The 17,162-nt window shown below is 40.2% G+C and overlaps 1 protein-coding gene across 1 annotated transcript in view; it reads right to left on the reverse strand.

Moving 5' to 3' along the window:
- Nucleotides 1-17,162, reverse strand: part of ARHGAP15 (Rho GTPase activating protein 15) — a 337,309-nt gene that overhangs the window by 289,174 nt on the left and 30,973 nt on the right. The window contains exons 9-11 of the mRNA XM_032445704.1: nucleotides 16,816-16,965; nucleotides 8,977-9,112; nucleotides 4,348-4,524 (exon numbers count right to left, since the gene is read on the reverse strand). Coding sequence (XP_032301595.1) covers nucleotides 4,348-4,509 — 162 coding nt within the window. The 5' untranslated portion in view covers nucleotides 4,510-4,524; nucleotides 8,977-9,112; nucleotides 16,816-16,965. The remainder of the gene's footprint in view (nucleotides 1-4,347; nucleotides 4,525-8,976; nucleotides 9,113-16,815; nucleotides 16,966-17,162) is intronic.

Raw genomic sequence — 17,162 nt, forward strand, 5'->3', positions numbered from 1 at the left:
TTTTCTGACAATATTTACGTTCCAGAATTAACTCTGGACCTGTGATTATGGACTGCTTATAAAAGCAGATGCACATCTGATGGACTAGTTCATGACGATGATAGAATTTGGGGAGAACAAGGCCTGGACAGTCACTGTTAGAACATAATAAGTCAATAGTTGTCCCCTACCACTCCAGCTATGGACAGCAGGAGGTTTTCTGCTCCTAGAAATATTTTGTCAAGATTTGTTTGTTTTTTTCCTCCAGAAAAAAAAGAGTAAACTGGGGGGGAAAAAACAACCAAATCCTCAGAAACTTTCCGTAAATAAACTATATGATAAAAGAAGCTCTGATGATCTCTCAGAGATTGAAATAATCCATTTTCAGCTGACACTACCCATAGCAATGAAACGGAAAGAAGGGCTGGAGTCTGTCTTGTAATTAACATTAAACAGATAACATATTTATGAGGGAGTCAAAATATTTTGGAAGCCGATAATCCTGTAAGCCTTAACATGGTATAAAAACAACAAATAAATGCAAAGTGTTACTGTTACACATGCCTGCCTGATCAATGGTTTTCACATATTGATCTATAAATGGAGTTGACAGTCTGTGTTGGCTGCACATTTTCCAAGCAGCTCTATTTTTGTACAAAACCAATACGGGCAATTACCTTTGTTTGAGATGCCAACTCTTATCAATTCAATGTGATTTAGTGTCATTTTAATTAAATATCAGGATCTACTTCAGGACAATCTATACAAACAAAGCCTCAAACTTGACTATAAGCTTGATTTGAAGTAAACATGTACAAGCCCCGAGATTGTGAAATATGGCTCAAAAACTCTGCTAAACAGAAGGCTTATATTTTTAGCAGTTTTATTTCTGTCTTTTTGGCTAGCCATAACTTTGGCAAGTGTGCTACAATCACAGGAGTAAGAAACAAAGGAAGATTGCTTCCCACTCCCCGATAACGTATTAGAGGGAGAAATCAACTTACCAGTTTGTTTAACCTCATCATAAAAAGCTCTAATACATTAACATTTTGAATGCCTAAATAGGCTCTAATTCTTAATACAGGCACCAATAAAAAAAGATGTTTCATTGTTTGAAGTTGTTCTGAATGAAGCGAAATGCACTTCCCTGGGGTTTAAGAGATGAAAATAGCAAATATTCATTTGCGTTGCTGGTTCAGACACTAACATTAAGCACAGAAAGAGCTGCTGCTTACCACAGTGTGTGTCCAGCCTCGTGATTTATGCTCTTTTAAACTCTATGTTAATATCCATTTCAACCTTTGCACAATGCTCAAGCATTTCCATAGCAAATAAATAACAAAAATCCCCAAGAATCCACATTTCACTTTTGCATGAGTTAGCTCCTGCCTCCCCCATTTGCATCTTTACTACCACAAAACGCACAAGTGCATATGGCCCCGCTGATGTATGATGCATATCCTTCTTTGTCACACTGCCGAAAATAATCTGTCCACCTTCAGAAGTATAGCCCCAGGTGTGCTTAGGAGCATCACAGCCAGCACTGTGGAATACAACAAATCCCTTTGAGAAAACTATATATTTTCTTCTCCATAAATCACCAGCCATCCTTCTCAATTTGCCTCTGTTTGTGGGTTTGTTTTTTCTTGCCCTTTATGCCCAGAGCATTAATTTTATTTATTTTCAAGAGCATTTTATAAATATATAGTTCTGCTGATTGTTCACAATGTGCCAAATGCTGATTGCCTTAATCCACTGGAGTCAGTGTGTTTTGCATAAGTTAGGTAAAGAGGATTTGACCCATTTATTAATAGAATTATAGTAGGCACATGCCGAATATGGGCAAAGACAGAGTAACATGGAGTCCCTTATTCAGCTCTTATTTCAGAGGAAATAAAGATCTGTCCAATAGGACAAAAATATGCAGCTGACATAAAACCAAACGGAAGCAATGATCAGCGGATACTTTATAATGATCTGATCAGAGGGAAGCTCTTCAAAATTGAAGATTTCCAAACAGAAAATCGAGATAGATCCTATTTTTTCCCTTCTAGCACAGAATAATTGGCTTAGCCTGGCACATGAGTAATACGCATCTTTCAGCAGGGGTCTGCATGCTTCCAAATGCTCAAGTGGGGTTTGTGAGTGTACCAAGAAAGTATGTCATGAATTTTTAAAGAGGATTACTGAATTTGAATGTACCTGCGTGTGTATGTATGTGTGTATAAGCTGAGCCCTGCTCTTTCTAGACTCCTGGATGCCAGGGACTGCTCCCCACATTGCTTCCCTCTGAATCTTTCTCAAGTCGCATGCACAGATCCAGATCTGCTGGCGTGCGGTTGACACACGCAATTGAAATTTCAGTGGTCTTTTAACTCAACTTGCACTGCATATTATGCAAGTATTAACATTGAGATCCTTAGGCATTTTGCTTTTGGTTGGGGTGTCACCAAACAACTACAAGGGGTTTACGGAAGCAAAGATGCCCAAATAGTTTCGGTCTGTCAATATCTAGTCAGAAAATTCGGTGTGGCAAGAAGAGATGAAAAGAATTGAAATAGAATGGGAATTAGTAGCATGGCAAGCATTCAGTCTATTATATCAGAGCCAAGATTGCTGGGTAAAATGTCATATACATAGTAAAGCTCTGCTTTTAGATAATTAGCTACTAAAACAAATGCGGCACAAAGCAACTTTTCAGCTCTCGGCCAATGAACAGATATTGTACCTGCCACAGTTTTTGGGATGCGCTGGGAAATATTTATGTCTCATTTAACTTTTTAGAGCCCTTGCTCTGTAACAGTCCTGCACACTATCCCCAAAACTAAAGTTATGTAACAAGGTAATATCAACAATGAGAAACTGCATGATAAAATCCTGCCCAAAAGTGAAAAATGCTAATTTTGTCTCATTTAGCAGCTGGATACAGAAATGCTCATTAGTTTTAAGAGGGTTAATCCTTTTAACTTTTGCATATTGATATGCCAATTATGCCTAATTGTACAAGAGGCATCAGTCAAGGTAATAGTGCATAAACACATGAAAGTTATTAAGTACATCCCAACATGTAATAAAGTAGGTGTTAATTGGTAGCTGAGTTCTGCAGGCTATTGAGGTGGATAATTCATTGAGAGATGGATCACTTGTAATTTCTCTACATAATTCCTTTTGCAGTCTCATGCTGTGATGTTTTCATGCTTGTCAAAAACAACTGCAGCCTAGTGCCTTTTGTTAAACACAGCCAATAAAATATGTTAGGCATCATTAAATATACTTAACTTTTAAACTTCTTCAAAGGTACAGTTCTTCCTGATAATACATTACAGTATTCCCAGTAAATTACTATAAGCATCATCTCAGGTCTGTACTGGTGGAACATTTTGTTTTGAATAAAACGGAAGAAACATGTGCAACGCGTTGTGGGAAATAGTAGGAATTGTTCGAACTGATCAGAAATGATACATATAAAGAGAGTGTTTTTTTATTACTTTGCAGAAATATGTGAAGTCCCCAAAATAGGTTCAGTTATAGCAGAGAAACTCAGGAACAGCTGCCAGAACTGACTTTCCACACTTAGTAACTTCTTTAGAAAAAGGATTATTTCATTGGAATGAAATATACGAACTAAACAAAGATTAATAGCTTACGTGGTTGTGAAAAGTGACTGAGACTTGGGACTCTGTCCCCAGCCAGCAGAGTTTTCTCCCTCATTTGCATTCACCGAAAACAAAATGGATCTGGAGTCCAAAAAGTGGCTAACACTGCATAAATAATTTTGTAACATTATATGGCCTCAGCTGCAAGTTGCCACTATTACGGAAGAAAATTAACCAGGGGAGACTCATACCAATCAGTTTGTTTAGTAGCTCAGGAGGAGTACAGGGGCAGGGACACAACTGGCGGAACAGTTCATTGCTAACTACTTAATCTCAGGAAAAAAAAAGAAGAAAAAAAAAAAGGAAAAAAAAGAAGAAAAAATGCTGCTGACTATTAAAATATTAAAGTTTCTCCAGTGCTTGATTTTTCAGTTTGATTTTTTTCTTTCTTTCTTTCTTTTGTCTGGTTTTCACCTGTTTAGAAGTTGCACCATATCTCTGATACTGTAAGTATTATCCCCTACGGCAGCTGTATTTAAGTACTGTAACACTTGAGAGTTCAAATGTGATTATTCTGGCCACCTAAGCCAAATTCTGTGTTTCAGCAAAGGAAAATTGTTCTTCCAGTGCCTAGCCATACTATAAAAAATGTAATAGTGCCATTAAATTCTATGCAAAGGACTATAATGAAGCTGATGTCTTAACCACACCCAACACAACTCCAACTTTTAAAAACTTGGGAAACATGAAATATGAGAAGCATTTTACTTACAGGCTCAAGGACTTTCACATTCTCAGACAGAATCATAGATTTGCTTTGGCTTAGTCTGTCATGGTGACTGTTGGCATTTTTGATCCTCATTTGAACAGCTCCTGTACTGTGGGAAGGATTTGGCTTTTCAGAGGCCATATCAGAAGTTGTAGACCTTTCCATGGCTACTGGGTTGACCTGAAGAACGCAAAATGAGAGCATTAATCAAGAGATCCTTCATTCAAAAAAGAATCTGTGCTGCTTATCTGTTGTCACTGTAATCAAGAGAAGTTATTTTGCTGGCAACTTCTTGATCATCTTTGAACACCAGGATAACTATCAGCTGTGTCAGTCTGCAGTTCTATTATTGTCCTTATTCACCCATTCAACTGCCTTGGAAAACTTGGTTTATGTAAAAGATTATCCTTATCTCAAAAGCCATTCTCCTGCATGGTGTAATCTCCCTGCAGGCCTCTCTCATGTCCAGCTGGCAGCCACTACACTTTGTCTTTGGCCTTGCTCAACACCACAGATTTTAAACCTTTCAAGGGAAAATGACATGTTTTGAAGCCAATTAACATATCTTACCTCCACAGTTTGATACATACACATTACAAGTACACTAAAGAATCACATTACAACCATCACTGCTAGCATCCTAAACTCAGGTCCAAAGAAACAAAACAAAAACCCAGACACTTCATTTTTAACCATTTTAATAGCATCATGGACGAGATTTTTGATTCTGTTCTCAGTTATAACATTTTGAAGTGAGGAGACGGTTGGGCATATTACTTCTCGTGCTTCAAGAGCAACAGTTGGCAAGCAAGGTCTCCCAACCTCTGAAAATGAAACTCCCTGATTTCACAAAAGTCTATTTCTAAGAAGGCTTTAGAGCAAAGGAAGATAAGGTGATAAGGCACTAGTGTTCATGGGGAGTGCTACAGCATGTCCTACTGCAGTTTGGACAAGATTATGGGACATTGTGGTGGTAGGAAGACACAGATCTCATACCTTTATCCTCTCCTGGCCCCAGTAAATCATTTTCTTCCAGAAAATGTCCTTCAGCCACAGATGTGGAAGAAAACAATGAGATGTCAAAGTATGGGAGAATGGCTGAGGATGAGAGGGACTTATGGAGGTCATCTGGTCCAACCTCTTGTTCAAGCCCAGATGCCCTTCAAATATTTCCAAAGTGATTTAAACTCATACAAGCTGAAGATACGGAAGTATAAAGAAACACAGCACTCTTGAATGGAGAAACGAGATGATAGTGCTTCAATATTAGGCATTACTCACCTAATGTTAAGTGCCACGATAAAAATACTAACTTCCAGGCAAACAGCAAAGCTCATGCTCTTTATTTCCTTCACTGAATTATTTATACTAGAATCCCTACAGAAGTCGAACCACGGAAGGAGAGAGAAATTACTGCTAAAGCTTTTACCTGCTACTCAGTTGTATTCAGCTCTATTTCTGCTGCAGTGCTGATATTGGGACAACCTATTTATGTGAAACTTGGAGAGTCAAACCGTTTTGTATTTCATGTTGGTGTCAAAGCAAAATCACTTCCCAACAGATTTTCAGAAGGCTCCAGGCTGGAGAGCTGATCAGACCTGAGAGACTAGAGCAGAGCTGGCTGTGTCCCCGCTCCAATGCTTGGCTCAAACACATCCCTCAGATTTGCTTCTGAAATTCTCCACCTGTAAAACTCTGACATATCTCCTCTTGGGAGCGTTATGGGTTGTAATTAAGTATTCTCTGCCTGATGTTTTCAGTACATGAAAACATTAAAAAGTAAATAAATTAGTACTGTGAGAAGCTCGTACCCTGGATCTTAAGTAGGAGCACCATCAGTAAACTCCAAGTCTGCAAAGACCTCTTGATTTTGATCTTACTGAACCCCAGCTTATGTTTCTCTGAAACTGAAACCAATTCATACACATTTTGTTGTAATGTGAAACAATGAAATTACAAGAAACAACAACAACAGAAAACAACACCCACCAAACTCTCAGCATTTCTCTAAGATTTTTCAATTTCAGCATTTTTCTAAGATTTCAAAATTTCTAAGATTTTGCTTGTCTGCCTGTAGAGCACAGTGAGATTATGCAGAATCTGAAAGGCAAGGTACAAAGCTGCTGCCTTGGGATTTCCAGGTAGAATCCCTTTGCTGCCCAGCGTTACCAGCTCTGTGAGCCAGTAGATGGCACCCTCAATATGAGCTCTGCAAATGCTCTTGCAGGAAGAATTTTGTAGTAATCACAATCTGTTCTCTTTTTTTTATTATTATTATTTCCAGAAAATTGCAGAGAGGGAGACGGTCAGGAAACATACAGAACATTAACAGAAAGGAGAGGAAGTAACCTATCTGATGCTTTTACGATCTGATGCTTCCAAACAGTTATTAGCATGGCTGGGGCCAAGCTCAGGCTGGTTCTGCAGGGGAATTTGTTTCCCTTACTTTGGAAGACAGAGCTGCCAAGCCCTGTGCAACTGCTTATGAGGCACTTCATGTTCATTATATAATTAGCTAATTTGCCTTTTGGCAAACAGTTAGCATCTGGATATAAATTTTAGTTTTGAAACCTCCTACGGTTGATTTGTTGGATACAGGCATTGAACCAAGGCAGACGTGGGTTTTTTCCCCCTCCTTTTGTTTATATGGGTTTCCAGAGCAAAGGGGCAGCAGGATTTTATGGGATTCACCTCAGAGAAAAGGAACAGGGGAGCACACTGAAAACCCTCTTAGAAGTACATCTTCAGTGGCAGTGTCAAAGAAGCACAGATAAGGGAGGCGAAAAGTCAGGAGGAAGTACAGGTATAAAGAAAGGCCCTAACATGAGGTTGAATGGATGATACAGGAGGAGAAAAGTAAGAAAGGACAGCTTTAATTTCTGGAAAAAGAGGAGATCAGATTAGTTGTGTAGAAAGGAGAATCACACAGGCTAAGGGACAAATCACGTTTCTATCTGGAAGAGCAAAACCAAGTCAGTCGTACATAAATCACCTCTTTTGGAGATTGCCTTGGGAGTTCAAATCTTTCAGCAGAGGAAGGAAGGGGCTGTTCTGGCCATGAGATCAGCAGTCTCAGTGGGTCAGCACTTGGGGTTGCTCCTCCTGGGAATTAGTCCTCTTGTTTGAGATGCTTGGTAGTACATAACACAGCACCTGCACGGTGAATTGGGCTGAAACGGAGCCAGAGCTCAAACACCAACTAAAGGTGTCACATGGCCACCAAATGGGCAAGGGACATTTTACTGATCTGGCAAGTCAGTGGGTAATATACTATAGCCCTGATTTCAACTCTGCACACACGGCGTGGAAGCAATAAGCACTGCAGAGGTGAGCAATGGAAAGGTTACAGCGCATGCAAATCTGCACGCACTGTAAAGCCATGCCATTTCTGAGAAATACTGAAGACTTGCAGAGAACAGATCTCTGGCTTCCTCACTTACTGCTAAGTCTTGATAAAACAATTTTTAGAAACATTTTCCATAGTATTGCTTTCAAAAGCACTGTTTTCACAAAATCCTGTTTGATAGCAGTCAAAATACCTCTATCACTTCAAATATTCCTTTGATGGAGAAAACTTATTTTCTGTCTCCATTACCTTTATAATCACTGTTTCTGAGATGATAAAGGAAGCAAACTAACATTGTTAACTTCTCAACTAAAGAAAAATCCTTAATGTTCCCAGCTTATAGCTTTCTGCACAAATTACAGGAGTGAATGATTCATCTCACTGCTATTTGTATGTCTTGATTACGGCTTCTATCTCACAGTAACAGCCAGCAAGTATTCCTCTCCTGCAGCAGCTCATGGAGCTAGAGGAAGTTTCATATTGCAGTTATCAGGTTTTTAATTCATTTTGGCACATTGCTATTTCCAGTAATGGAGACTATATAATGATCAGGGTGATTGTTATTACCTAATAACTTTATTTCCTGATTTTTGGTACAGTATCAGTAATATTTATATGTAGGTTTACTGCGAAGCAACACGATGTAATGAATCAGAAAGCAACACAAAGGCAATTCAAGAAACAAGAGAGACAGCAGTATTTCTATGTTTTGACTTGGATTATTTCTATGCTTCAACGTCAATTCATCTTGAACCAATCATTTGTAATAAGTACCATTATCCAAAAAAGGAAAAATATATCTGTGATTAATATAATTTGTTGCATTTGTTTTTCAACATTACTAAATTAAAACCTTTGCATATCATTTCTGGTGTTTATCAAAATCAGCTTTTAATTTCCTCCAACTTTGTTCCTGGGAACATTTTATAGCACCATCAAAGTCAGAAGCACAACGAACGTGAACAGGTTCAGTGCAACATGAAAACACTTCATATCAAAGTGCTCCTGCTTACAGTCACTAATGGCATTCTTTTAGCTGAAGAGCAACACTGTACATGAAGAGCATCCACCAAAGCCTGCCAAAATAATATCAATGAAAGATAAAATCCAGCACTTAGGTCACCATTACACTAAACCTACAGGCCTGAAAGCCTATCAAAACAGAAGAGGAAGTAGGAGTTAACAAATGCAAAAACAACCTTGCACCACATGAGGTGACTCAGAGCATTCTTGTGAAGTAGAAAACATTGCTGTGTTCCTGAGAGAAGCGTTTAAAATCAACACACCTACATAAATATTTCTGCCATTGGATTTTGCTCTCAGCCTTCTCCACGCTGTACGTTATCTCTGCTGAAGTACAGCTCAGGGGCAGGAAGAGCTTAACGCACAGCTGATGGAAATGAAAGGGGACAGATGAAACACCTATAAGTAAAGAGAGAGGACAACAAGTAAACTATCACGCTATTTCATTTCTTTATTTTTTTACTCTTTTGCCTGCTGTGTTCCACCTTTATTTTTTTTTTCTTCCAACCATCTGCAGCACGCCACTCTCACAGATAACATGTCACACATCTGCACCCAGGGCACAAACAGCAAAGAGAGTCCTGATGCCAGGTTAGAAAGCAATAGGAAATCTATCGTAGTGAAAATGTAAAGCAGTTGTAGCATTGAGTTCACAGTCTGTACTATGGACTGCCGACTACTAGGACCAACTCTTCACATCCATATTAAATGACTACAAATCCACCCGCAGTCCTCCACGATCTACTAACTGCAGAGCTTCCCTGCAATAAACAAATAAAAGCCTGCTAGGAAATATCATTATAATAACACTGAAAACAACAAAAACACAAGCTTCTTCAAGGCAGCAAGTGACTGCATATGGCCATGTCTCCTCTTGCGTCACTTAGTTTCTTAATTATATTGCATGTGAAGGTCCCAGGAAAGGTAACAGTTGTTTTGAAAGTGTGTCTGTCACAATATATCATATGAGATAGCATAATGGAGTCTATTTTCATCATTCCCATGTCAATTTAATATCTCATTTTCAAGAAGAACTTGAAGCTAAAAGTATTCTTTGTGTACGGTTTGGCCTGCATATGTTTTGAGAACAGTTGTCCATAGTAGAAATTCAGTTGAATATGTAAGAGAACATGCCTGGGGAAAAAAAAAAAATACAAAAAGAATTCTAGGTCTTCCTGTTGGCAGCACACTGCATCTCTTTCTGGAGAGCATCTGATCCACGACACCTGCCTCCATTTCCCGTGCTGTGCGAGCTGAACTACAAGTGCTCCAAATGGCAAAAACTCATTGTGTATACACAGTATTACTATATATATATATATATATATATATATATATAATTTTTAATGAAAAACTTTGTCTCCCATGTATCATTTCTAGTGCATTCTAAGGTACTGAATGGCAGAATGAGAGTGGCTCAGCCACTGAGCCAATGACAAGAAGATAATCTGAGCATCACAGATAATCATGGCAATTTAACTGATTTAATGCCAAATGAGATCTCAGAAGTACTAGAGGGGATCAGAGGAGAACTGCTTGGGTACTCATGACCATCCTTCACTATCTTTTTCTCACCTGATAGGATGATTTCCTCCTACTTCCATCCTTCCTGACAAATACTGGTATGCTACAAAGCAGTGCAGAGCAGAGCCGTTGAACCACCATGCAAGACTGATCACCTCTGAACTTGTTTTACATCTGCATATGACGCTTGCCACACAGCAACTTTTTTAGTTTAAAGCCATCTAATTCTGAATTTAAGAAAAAAATATTTAAAAAATCCAATGTTTTCTCTAGGAAGATCACATAAGAGTCACAGATTTTCTCCAGTGCTTGAAAGAAATCTGTTCCTATAGCCTAAATGTTCAGAAAAGTGTTTTTACTTCTAATGTTGCCAGATCTGAAGCGCTGAGACACTACAGGAAAGGTTATTCTTGCCGTATTTACAGATACAAGCAGAAGTGACAGAAATCTCAAAGACTGCTTGAAATACTTCCAGCTCAGTTCTGCAGAACTTCTCCCCACAGAGATTCAGATATTCATCCAAACTTACCATGCTTACCTGGAGCAGACATGTGGTGATGGTAATTTGGAACAGCCCAAACTCTCTGGAGAAGAGCTAGCACCACAAGACAAACTGAGGTATTAGAAAAATATTTCTGACATGCAAGCAAGCTTGCCATGAGTAGCCCAAGAAACACATTTTCTATGAGCTGAAGAAACAGAAGTTTCAGTTTCAGTTTGACTGCCACTACATAAGTAATCCATCACAAGGATATTTTGGGTAGGACCTTATATCATGTTGAGGACCTGCAACACATTCATGTTCACGCACGTGCTCCACATCAGACAAGAAGTTGACTTACTGTGGAGGAAGCACCTCATGCTCACCAGGGGCTAAGAGTACACACAGATTTTGACCTCTAAATGATTTGGGAGCACACATTGCTGCACGTTTGCCCTACCATTACCCATTCTGCAGTTCCGTAAACCCATCAGCCTGCAGATAATTCTGTCAAACTCAGTTTACTGAACAGGAAAGGCTTTAAACTTCTCAGGCTTTAAAAACGATATTAAAAGGAAACGTGATAAAATAACTTCTCTCTAGCACAACTTGTCACAACAAGAGGCCTGCTTCTTATTCAGACAGTCATATCCCCTCCTGCCCACTGCCTGCTATAGCATCCGATCACCGTGCTGTGCACATGGAAGTGCCGCCCACCCTCCCTCCCTCCTTCTGCATACAGATCTGCAGCAGTTCTCAGCTGTGATCCTACAGCTGCTCCCTTCCTTCTTCTCATTGCTCCCACTTCCCATCTGAGGGGGGAAAATACAGCTCCAGATACATTTGATCTGCTCTCACATTCCATTTTTCTTTTGCAGAGCTCCCTTGCTGCTCTTGCAAGGGAAGTGCTGTGAAAGGCAGCAGAGATAGCACTTACAAATTAGAAGAAAACTCTGAAGCTACAGCAGGAACTAGAAGGGGAAATTCTTTGTGGTTTGTCTCGGGTGAGCCCCTCTTCTGCCTTTGGTGGGCCCCTGTGTTTCTCTCTTTGCCATCACTTCTGATGGGCCCCAAGAGGAGCAGAAGGTGCCTGAGGTGCCTGCCCTGCTGCACTGCTCCCCTGCACACAAAGGGGTAGGACAAAGACGTTGGTTTGATGTGATGCTATCTCATATCAGCAGCTAAGGCATCTGCTTGCAGCAGAAGGTAAATACCAAGGGTACAGTGCTGCTAAAAATAGACTGGCTTTGATTATTCGAGAAGTTTGAGTACAAGCTCCAGTAAATGCACCTAAATTTATGATTGCAAATTAGCTTTGTTTTGTGTAGGATCAAGCATCAAAATGTTATTTCACAAAGGTGACTCGAGACATTGCCAGAAACCTTGTATGCATGCTCTGTTCATGTGAGGGGAGCAGAGCCACCTGCACCCCCAGTCCCACACAGATGTGCTGCACTTGGTAGAAGCAGCCAGAGCCCGCAGCAATGACAGCAGGAGTGCAGTGGTTCCAGGTCTGACAAGTAGACCCCAACAGTAAGTGAGAAGCGTGGCATTCACCTGCCCCCCGCCCCCACCCCGTGCTGATAAGAGGAAAAATGACAGAGCCAGGCATTTCAGTGGTAAAATGGAGCTGTGGTGTGAGAGGAGTTGATGTCCCTGCACTTAATTTGCATCTAAACAACATCTTTCAAAACACTCTTTTTTAAAATAATTGTCTGATGTCTTTTCAAGCCCTTTTTGAGCCACAAGTAATTTCTGTGTAACTTTCCATCCCACCAGATCAGGTTGTCCAAAGCCCCATCCAACCTGGCCTTGAGCACTAACGAGGATGGGGAATCCACAGCCTCTATGGGAAGCCTGTGCCTCACCACCATCAAGGTGAAGAATTTCTCCCTAATGTCTAATCTCAGTCTCCCCTCTTGTAGTTTAAACCAATCCTCACTACACTCCCTAATAAAACTCTCTCCCTATAGACTCTCTCCTTTCCAAAATGCACAATGTGATGCCTGAAGGCTGATTATTCCTCTCTCCCAAGCCCTTAGGAATGGACACAGTGAAGGGTCAGTATCATACACATCTCTCTTCCCCATCCTCTGAGGCACACTGCAGCCATGCTCACTGTGTCTTATATATGCCATCGCTGTGTGCATATAAAATAGTGCGGTAACTCAGAGCTGATTGAGCTCATATTCATCAATGGTTCCATCTGAGTGCAATGCAAGATCTAACAATCCTACCTATCCATGTTAAAACATCCATGCAGTGCAAAAACTTTATTCCCTTAACATCTGTATCTGATGCAAGATGGATCTCTGGTAATAAGCCTCTGAGCTTAACCTTTTAATTGTTATAATATTTTTGTTCTACGTCTTAAGAAGTTTCCTTTCTTCAATCTTTCGCACTCTTGGAAAGATACAATGGAAAGTTCCAAACTTTAGATGAAAAACTAAACTAGAAAAGACATTTCCCAAACAAAGTCTCTAGAGCATCTCAGGTCTATAAAACTATGCACTACTCAATCTGAAGCCACTACCAAATTCTCTAAGGGAAATTCAAACAAAATTCAAACACGAATAGAAGGAATCAGTTTATCAAAGCCTCTGTTAAGACCAAGGGCAATCCTTTCCTTCATTCACTGAGGGCAAGAATTGAGGAGGGGTTGAGATGCTTTTACTCAGGCTGGCTGCACCTCCTTTTCCACTCAAGGTGCCACCTCCAGCCAAAAATCATTGTGGGAATTTGTTTACTGATGATTAATCTTCAATAAGTTTTGTCTGTTTTTCAGTTGTTGTTGTTTTGTTCCCCCTGATAACGTAACCATTGTGCAACATACCGGTGATAAGAGAAACATTCATCTTTCCAGTTCAAGCCTCAGAACCACTCAACCCAGAGCAAAAACCAAATGCAGCACCTAAGAGAGAGTACTTGGCCGTTTGGAAAGTCTGACGTTAACACCTTCCTTCTGGAAAAAAGTTGATTTATCTGTAGTAAAATTATTCACTTGAAATGCATTTTGACTCACAGAGCCTGGGGAAGCTTCTGTTCTTGTTGCGGTTGCCCACAGTGTTACCATCAGGCTCTCCTACAGCATGTGTTGGGGTCTAGATCCTTTCAGTTCTAACATGCAGACTGAGGATTCCCACATGAATGCCAGCATTGGGTCCAATTCCCAGTGTGCACTGCCTGGTTCGCTCTGATCTGGTGGACGACAAGCAGCTCATGGCAGGGAGTTGGAACTGAGTGGCCTTAAAGGTCCCTTGCAACTCAAACCATCCTGTGATTGATTCTATGAATACTGAGATCACCCTGACATCCCACAGGCTGGACCTGGACCCACCAACCATGAAGGTTACTCTATCTGAGCCTGAACTCCAACACTGCAATATCTCTACAAATTATCTATGTCATTACGCTTCTTGCCCGCAAAGGAAGAAAGTTTAGTAACATCCTGAGCAGCAAATAAGTTCAGGAGCACTATGCCTGGTCTAGGAGGAGCTTCAGCTCAAACAGACACACTGGTATCTGATTCAGCAGCAAATACAGTGGTGTTTTTGCTCAGGGTGGGGCAGGAAAAGAAGAAACAAAAGACAACCACATCTTTAAAGCACGTCTCTTCTGCTCTCAGTCATATTAACTTCTGGGTTTTTCTTCCTCCTTTTCTCACCCACCTCCTCTTCTCATATTGCACTTGTGCTGAAAAACTGGTGCGTGTCTTAGAGGAGTCAGAAGTCACTTCAAGTTCAATTGCTTGAGGATAGTGCTTGTCTGGTTCATCAGGAAAAGGCTTTGGAAAAGCCACACTACAAACCCACAAAGCTCAAAAACAAGTGAACAATTCAATATCCGGAATGTCATGAAGCATGTCTCTTAAACAATTATCAGCTAATAAGCATCCAGCAAGACCTGACCACATCCACAGACTGAGCTCTACTAGAAGTTCCATTTGCCATACTCGGATTGCAAAAGCAAGCTCAGAAAACTGATGTGTTTTTCACATTTATATAAACTTCTTAAAGAAAAAGAAGACTAAAGCTACAAACAAAGGAAACCATGAAAGTTATCAGAGGACGTTCATATAGATGTCACCCACCAGTACCTGTGAAATGGATTCTGTAAATCCATGCAGAAGTCTTAACTGAGAGATGGACAGCACAGAAACTGGCTGGAGCTCCCCTGATGCTTTCTTTAGTTTTAAAAGATCAACCCAAGCTACGCTTAGACATGCTGGGTTGGGAAGGATCAGTACAATCATCTTATTTCAGGTCTCCGATTAACAGCACACATAACAGAGAGATTTCTGCAGCATCAAGGGAAAGATTTTACAAGTACACAGGCTTCAACAACAATAGTTAGCAACTCAAAGCAACTGAGCTGATGCAGCAGAGATGTATCTCCAAAAAGTATCAGAATTGCAGACTGTGGGTCCCAGACAATTTGGTAGAAGCCGCACAGAACCCAGTAAGCATCACATAATCTGGTAGAAACAGGCCATGAGGAGATACCTTCTGCTGCTAAAAGTCCATGGGACTCCATAGCACAGAGCCGAGCTGGAGTCTCTGGGCAGCACAGCAAAAGCCATCTTCTGTTATTTTATTGTAGCATAAACTTTAAAGCAGAGTTTTGGGGCTACTTGTTCCATTTGAAAAAGAAAGTGAACAAATCCGTACTGCCAATGTAATTGGATTGGGAGGTAAAGCGAACAAGAAATGCTGCTTGTAAATTAATTTACTTTGGACACACAGAGGAAAACAGCAAGAGAAAAAAAAATAAGAATCTGAGAATCCAAACTTAGTTTACCAAATCTCACAGCCCTGTGACAAAAACAATGCATTTCAAATCACTCTAAAACACTGAAGAAGTCACATAAAAACCACTACAGACAGCCCAGGAAGGCAATGTGTTCTTTTTCTACAATCTCCCTGTCTGTGCTGCTCTGTGTAAGCAGGCAGGACGGCTTTTTTTTTCCTTCAAAAATAGAATAGAAAATCTGAAATGTAATCTTAAAACACTGCTCCGGAATCTGTCTCTGATAACTATACATGATTTCAAAATGAGCTTAAATTCACGTGTGATTTCTTTCAACTCTGACCCATATTATCAAATGAAAAACAAGTTGCTTCTAATGATAAGGTTATCCGTTACAAACATGAGCATGTCACCAAGTTTGCAACAAGCTGTGTATTAGCAGGAAAGCAAATCTTGTCCCTCCTTTGTGTTAGTCCATAATCAGAACACTCTATTGTGTTATTTGAACATCTTCTAACCTTGTGATTTCTTTCTACAAAAAACCAGAAAGCAGAGAGAAATGCAAAGCTAATTTCACATTTTTCATTTTGTTTGTGGCTGATTCCCAAGGCAGAGGACAAAACAGTCTGGATCTAAATAGCTTTATGCAGAAACATGCCATCGTGGCATTTCCACCGAGCAGCTCCATAAGGAGAAGTGATGAGTGTCCCCACGGGTAAACCAAGAGTATTTTTTGTACTGTGTCCCTTACACTTCCCCATGCCCTATTTTTACTGCCATGACTGATGAGTAATAAAGTAGTACCAAGTTAGCTGACATGGAGCAAGAGACTCTTCAGTCTCCAGCAATACCTACAGTCAACTAGAGACCAACCTCTGCCACTCACTGACTTTTGCAGAATCCACCATTACTGATCAGAACCCTCACGGTCACCAGCAGGGAAGCCAGTTAAACACACAGTGTTATTTGCAGCCGGACAAGGTAAGGGGAGGGAAACACAACTCAAGTTGTTTTCCCAAGCAGCATTGCTGATCTTTTCTACTTTTGGGGATGACCACTTAGGAGTGATGCAGACGGGAGAAGTGATCAGTAGTTTGGGATGTTACAGATGAGTAGATATCGTTGCGTCTTGCAGAGGTTATGACAGTATTTTAGATTCTGAATATCAATCTTACATTTAAAGCATCATTTCTCATTACTGCTCTCCAAATTGTATTCAAGTTTAAAAAAATGACGATAGAAATAAAATAGTTGTGCTGATACAACTTGTATGGAAGGCGCACGGAATGCAGTTACAGATATTAAAACCATTATCATATTTCCTGAATTAGATGAATTTAAGACTTCTTACCTACAGTCTCACAGGCGTGGCCGTCTCATCTCAAACTGTCATCAAGCAGCAACAGTTTTAACTGTTTCACAAAACGGAAAACTTCTTGGTCACGTGTCTATCGCCAGCATTTGGGTTAATCTCCCTCAGCTCATAAAGATAGAAAGAAAGCTAGAAGAAAAAAAAGTAAAGTCAAACCACTTCCTGCAACAGCAGAAACTAACCATCTCACTCAGGTCTAGGGCCAAACTCTTCTGGATTGGAGAAAAAGCCAAATTGTCAAGTATGAAAATATCAGCTACATTTGCAGCAAACAGGTGGCATTCGATTTTTGCAGAAGGTGAACGTGCAGTTTAAAAGGAAATGCT

This window comes from Coturnix japonica, chromosome 7 (assembly GCF_001577835.2).
Source record: "Coturnix japonica isolate 7356 chromosome 7, Coturnix japonica 2.1, whole genome shotgun sequence".
Lineage (NCBI taxonomy): Eukaryota > Metazoa > Chordata > Aves > Galliformes > Phasianidae > Coturnix > Coturnix japonica.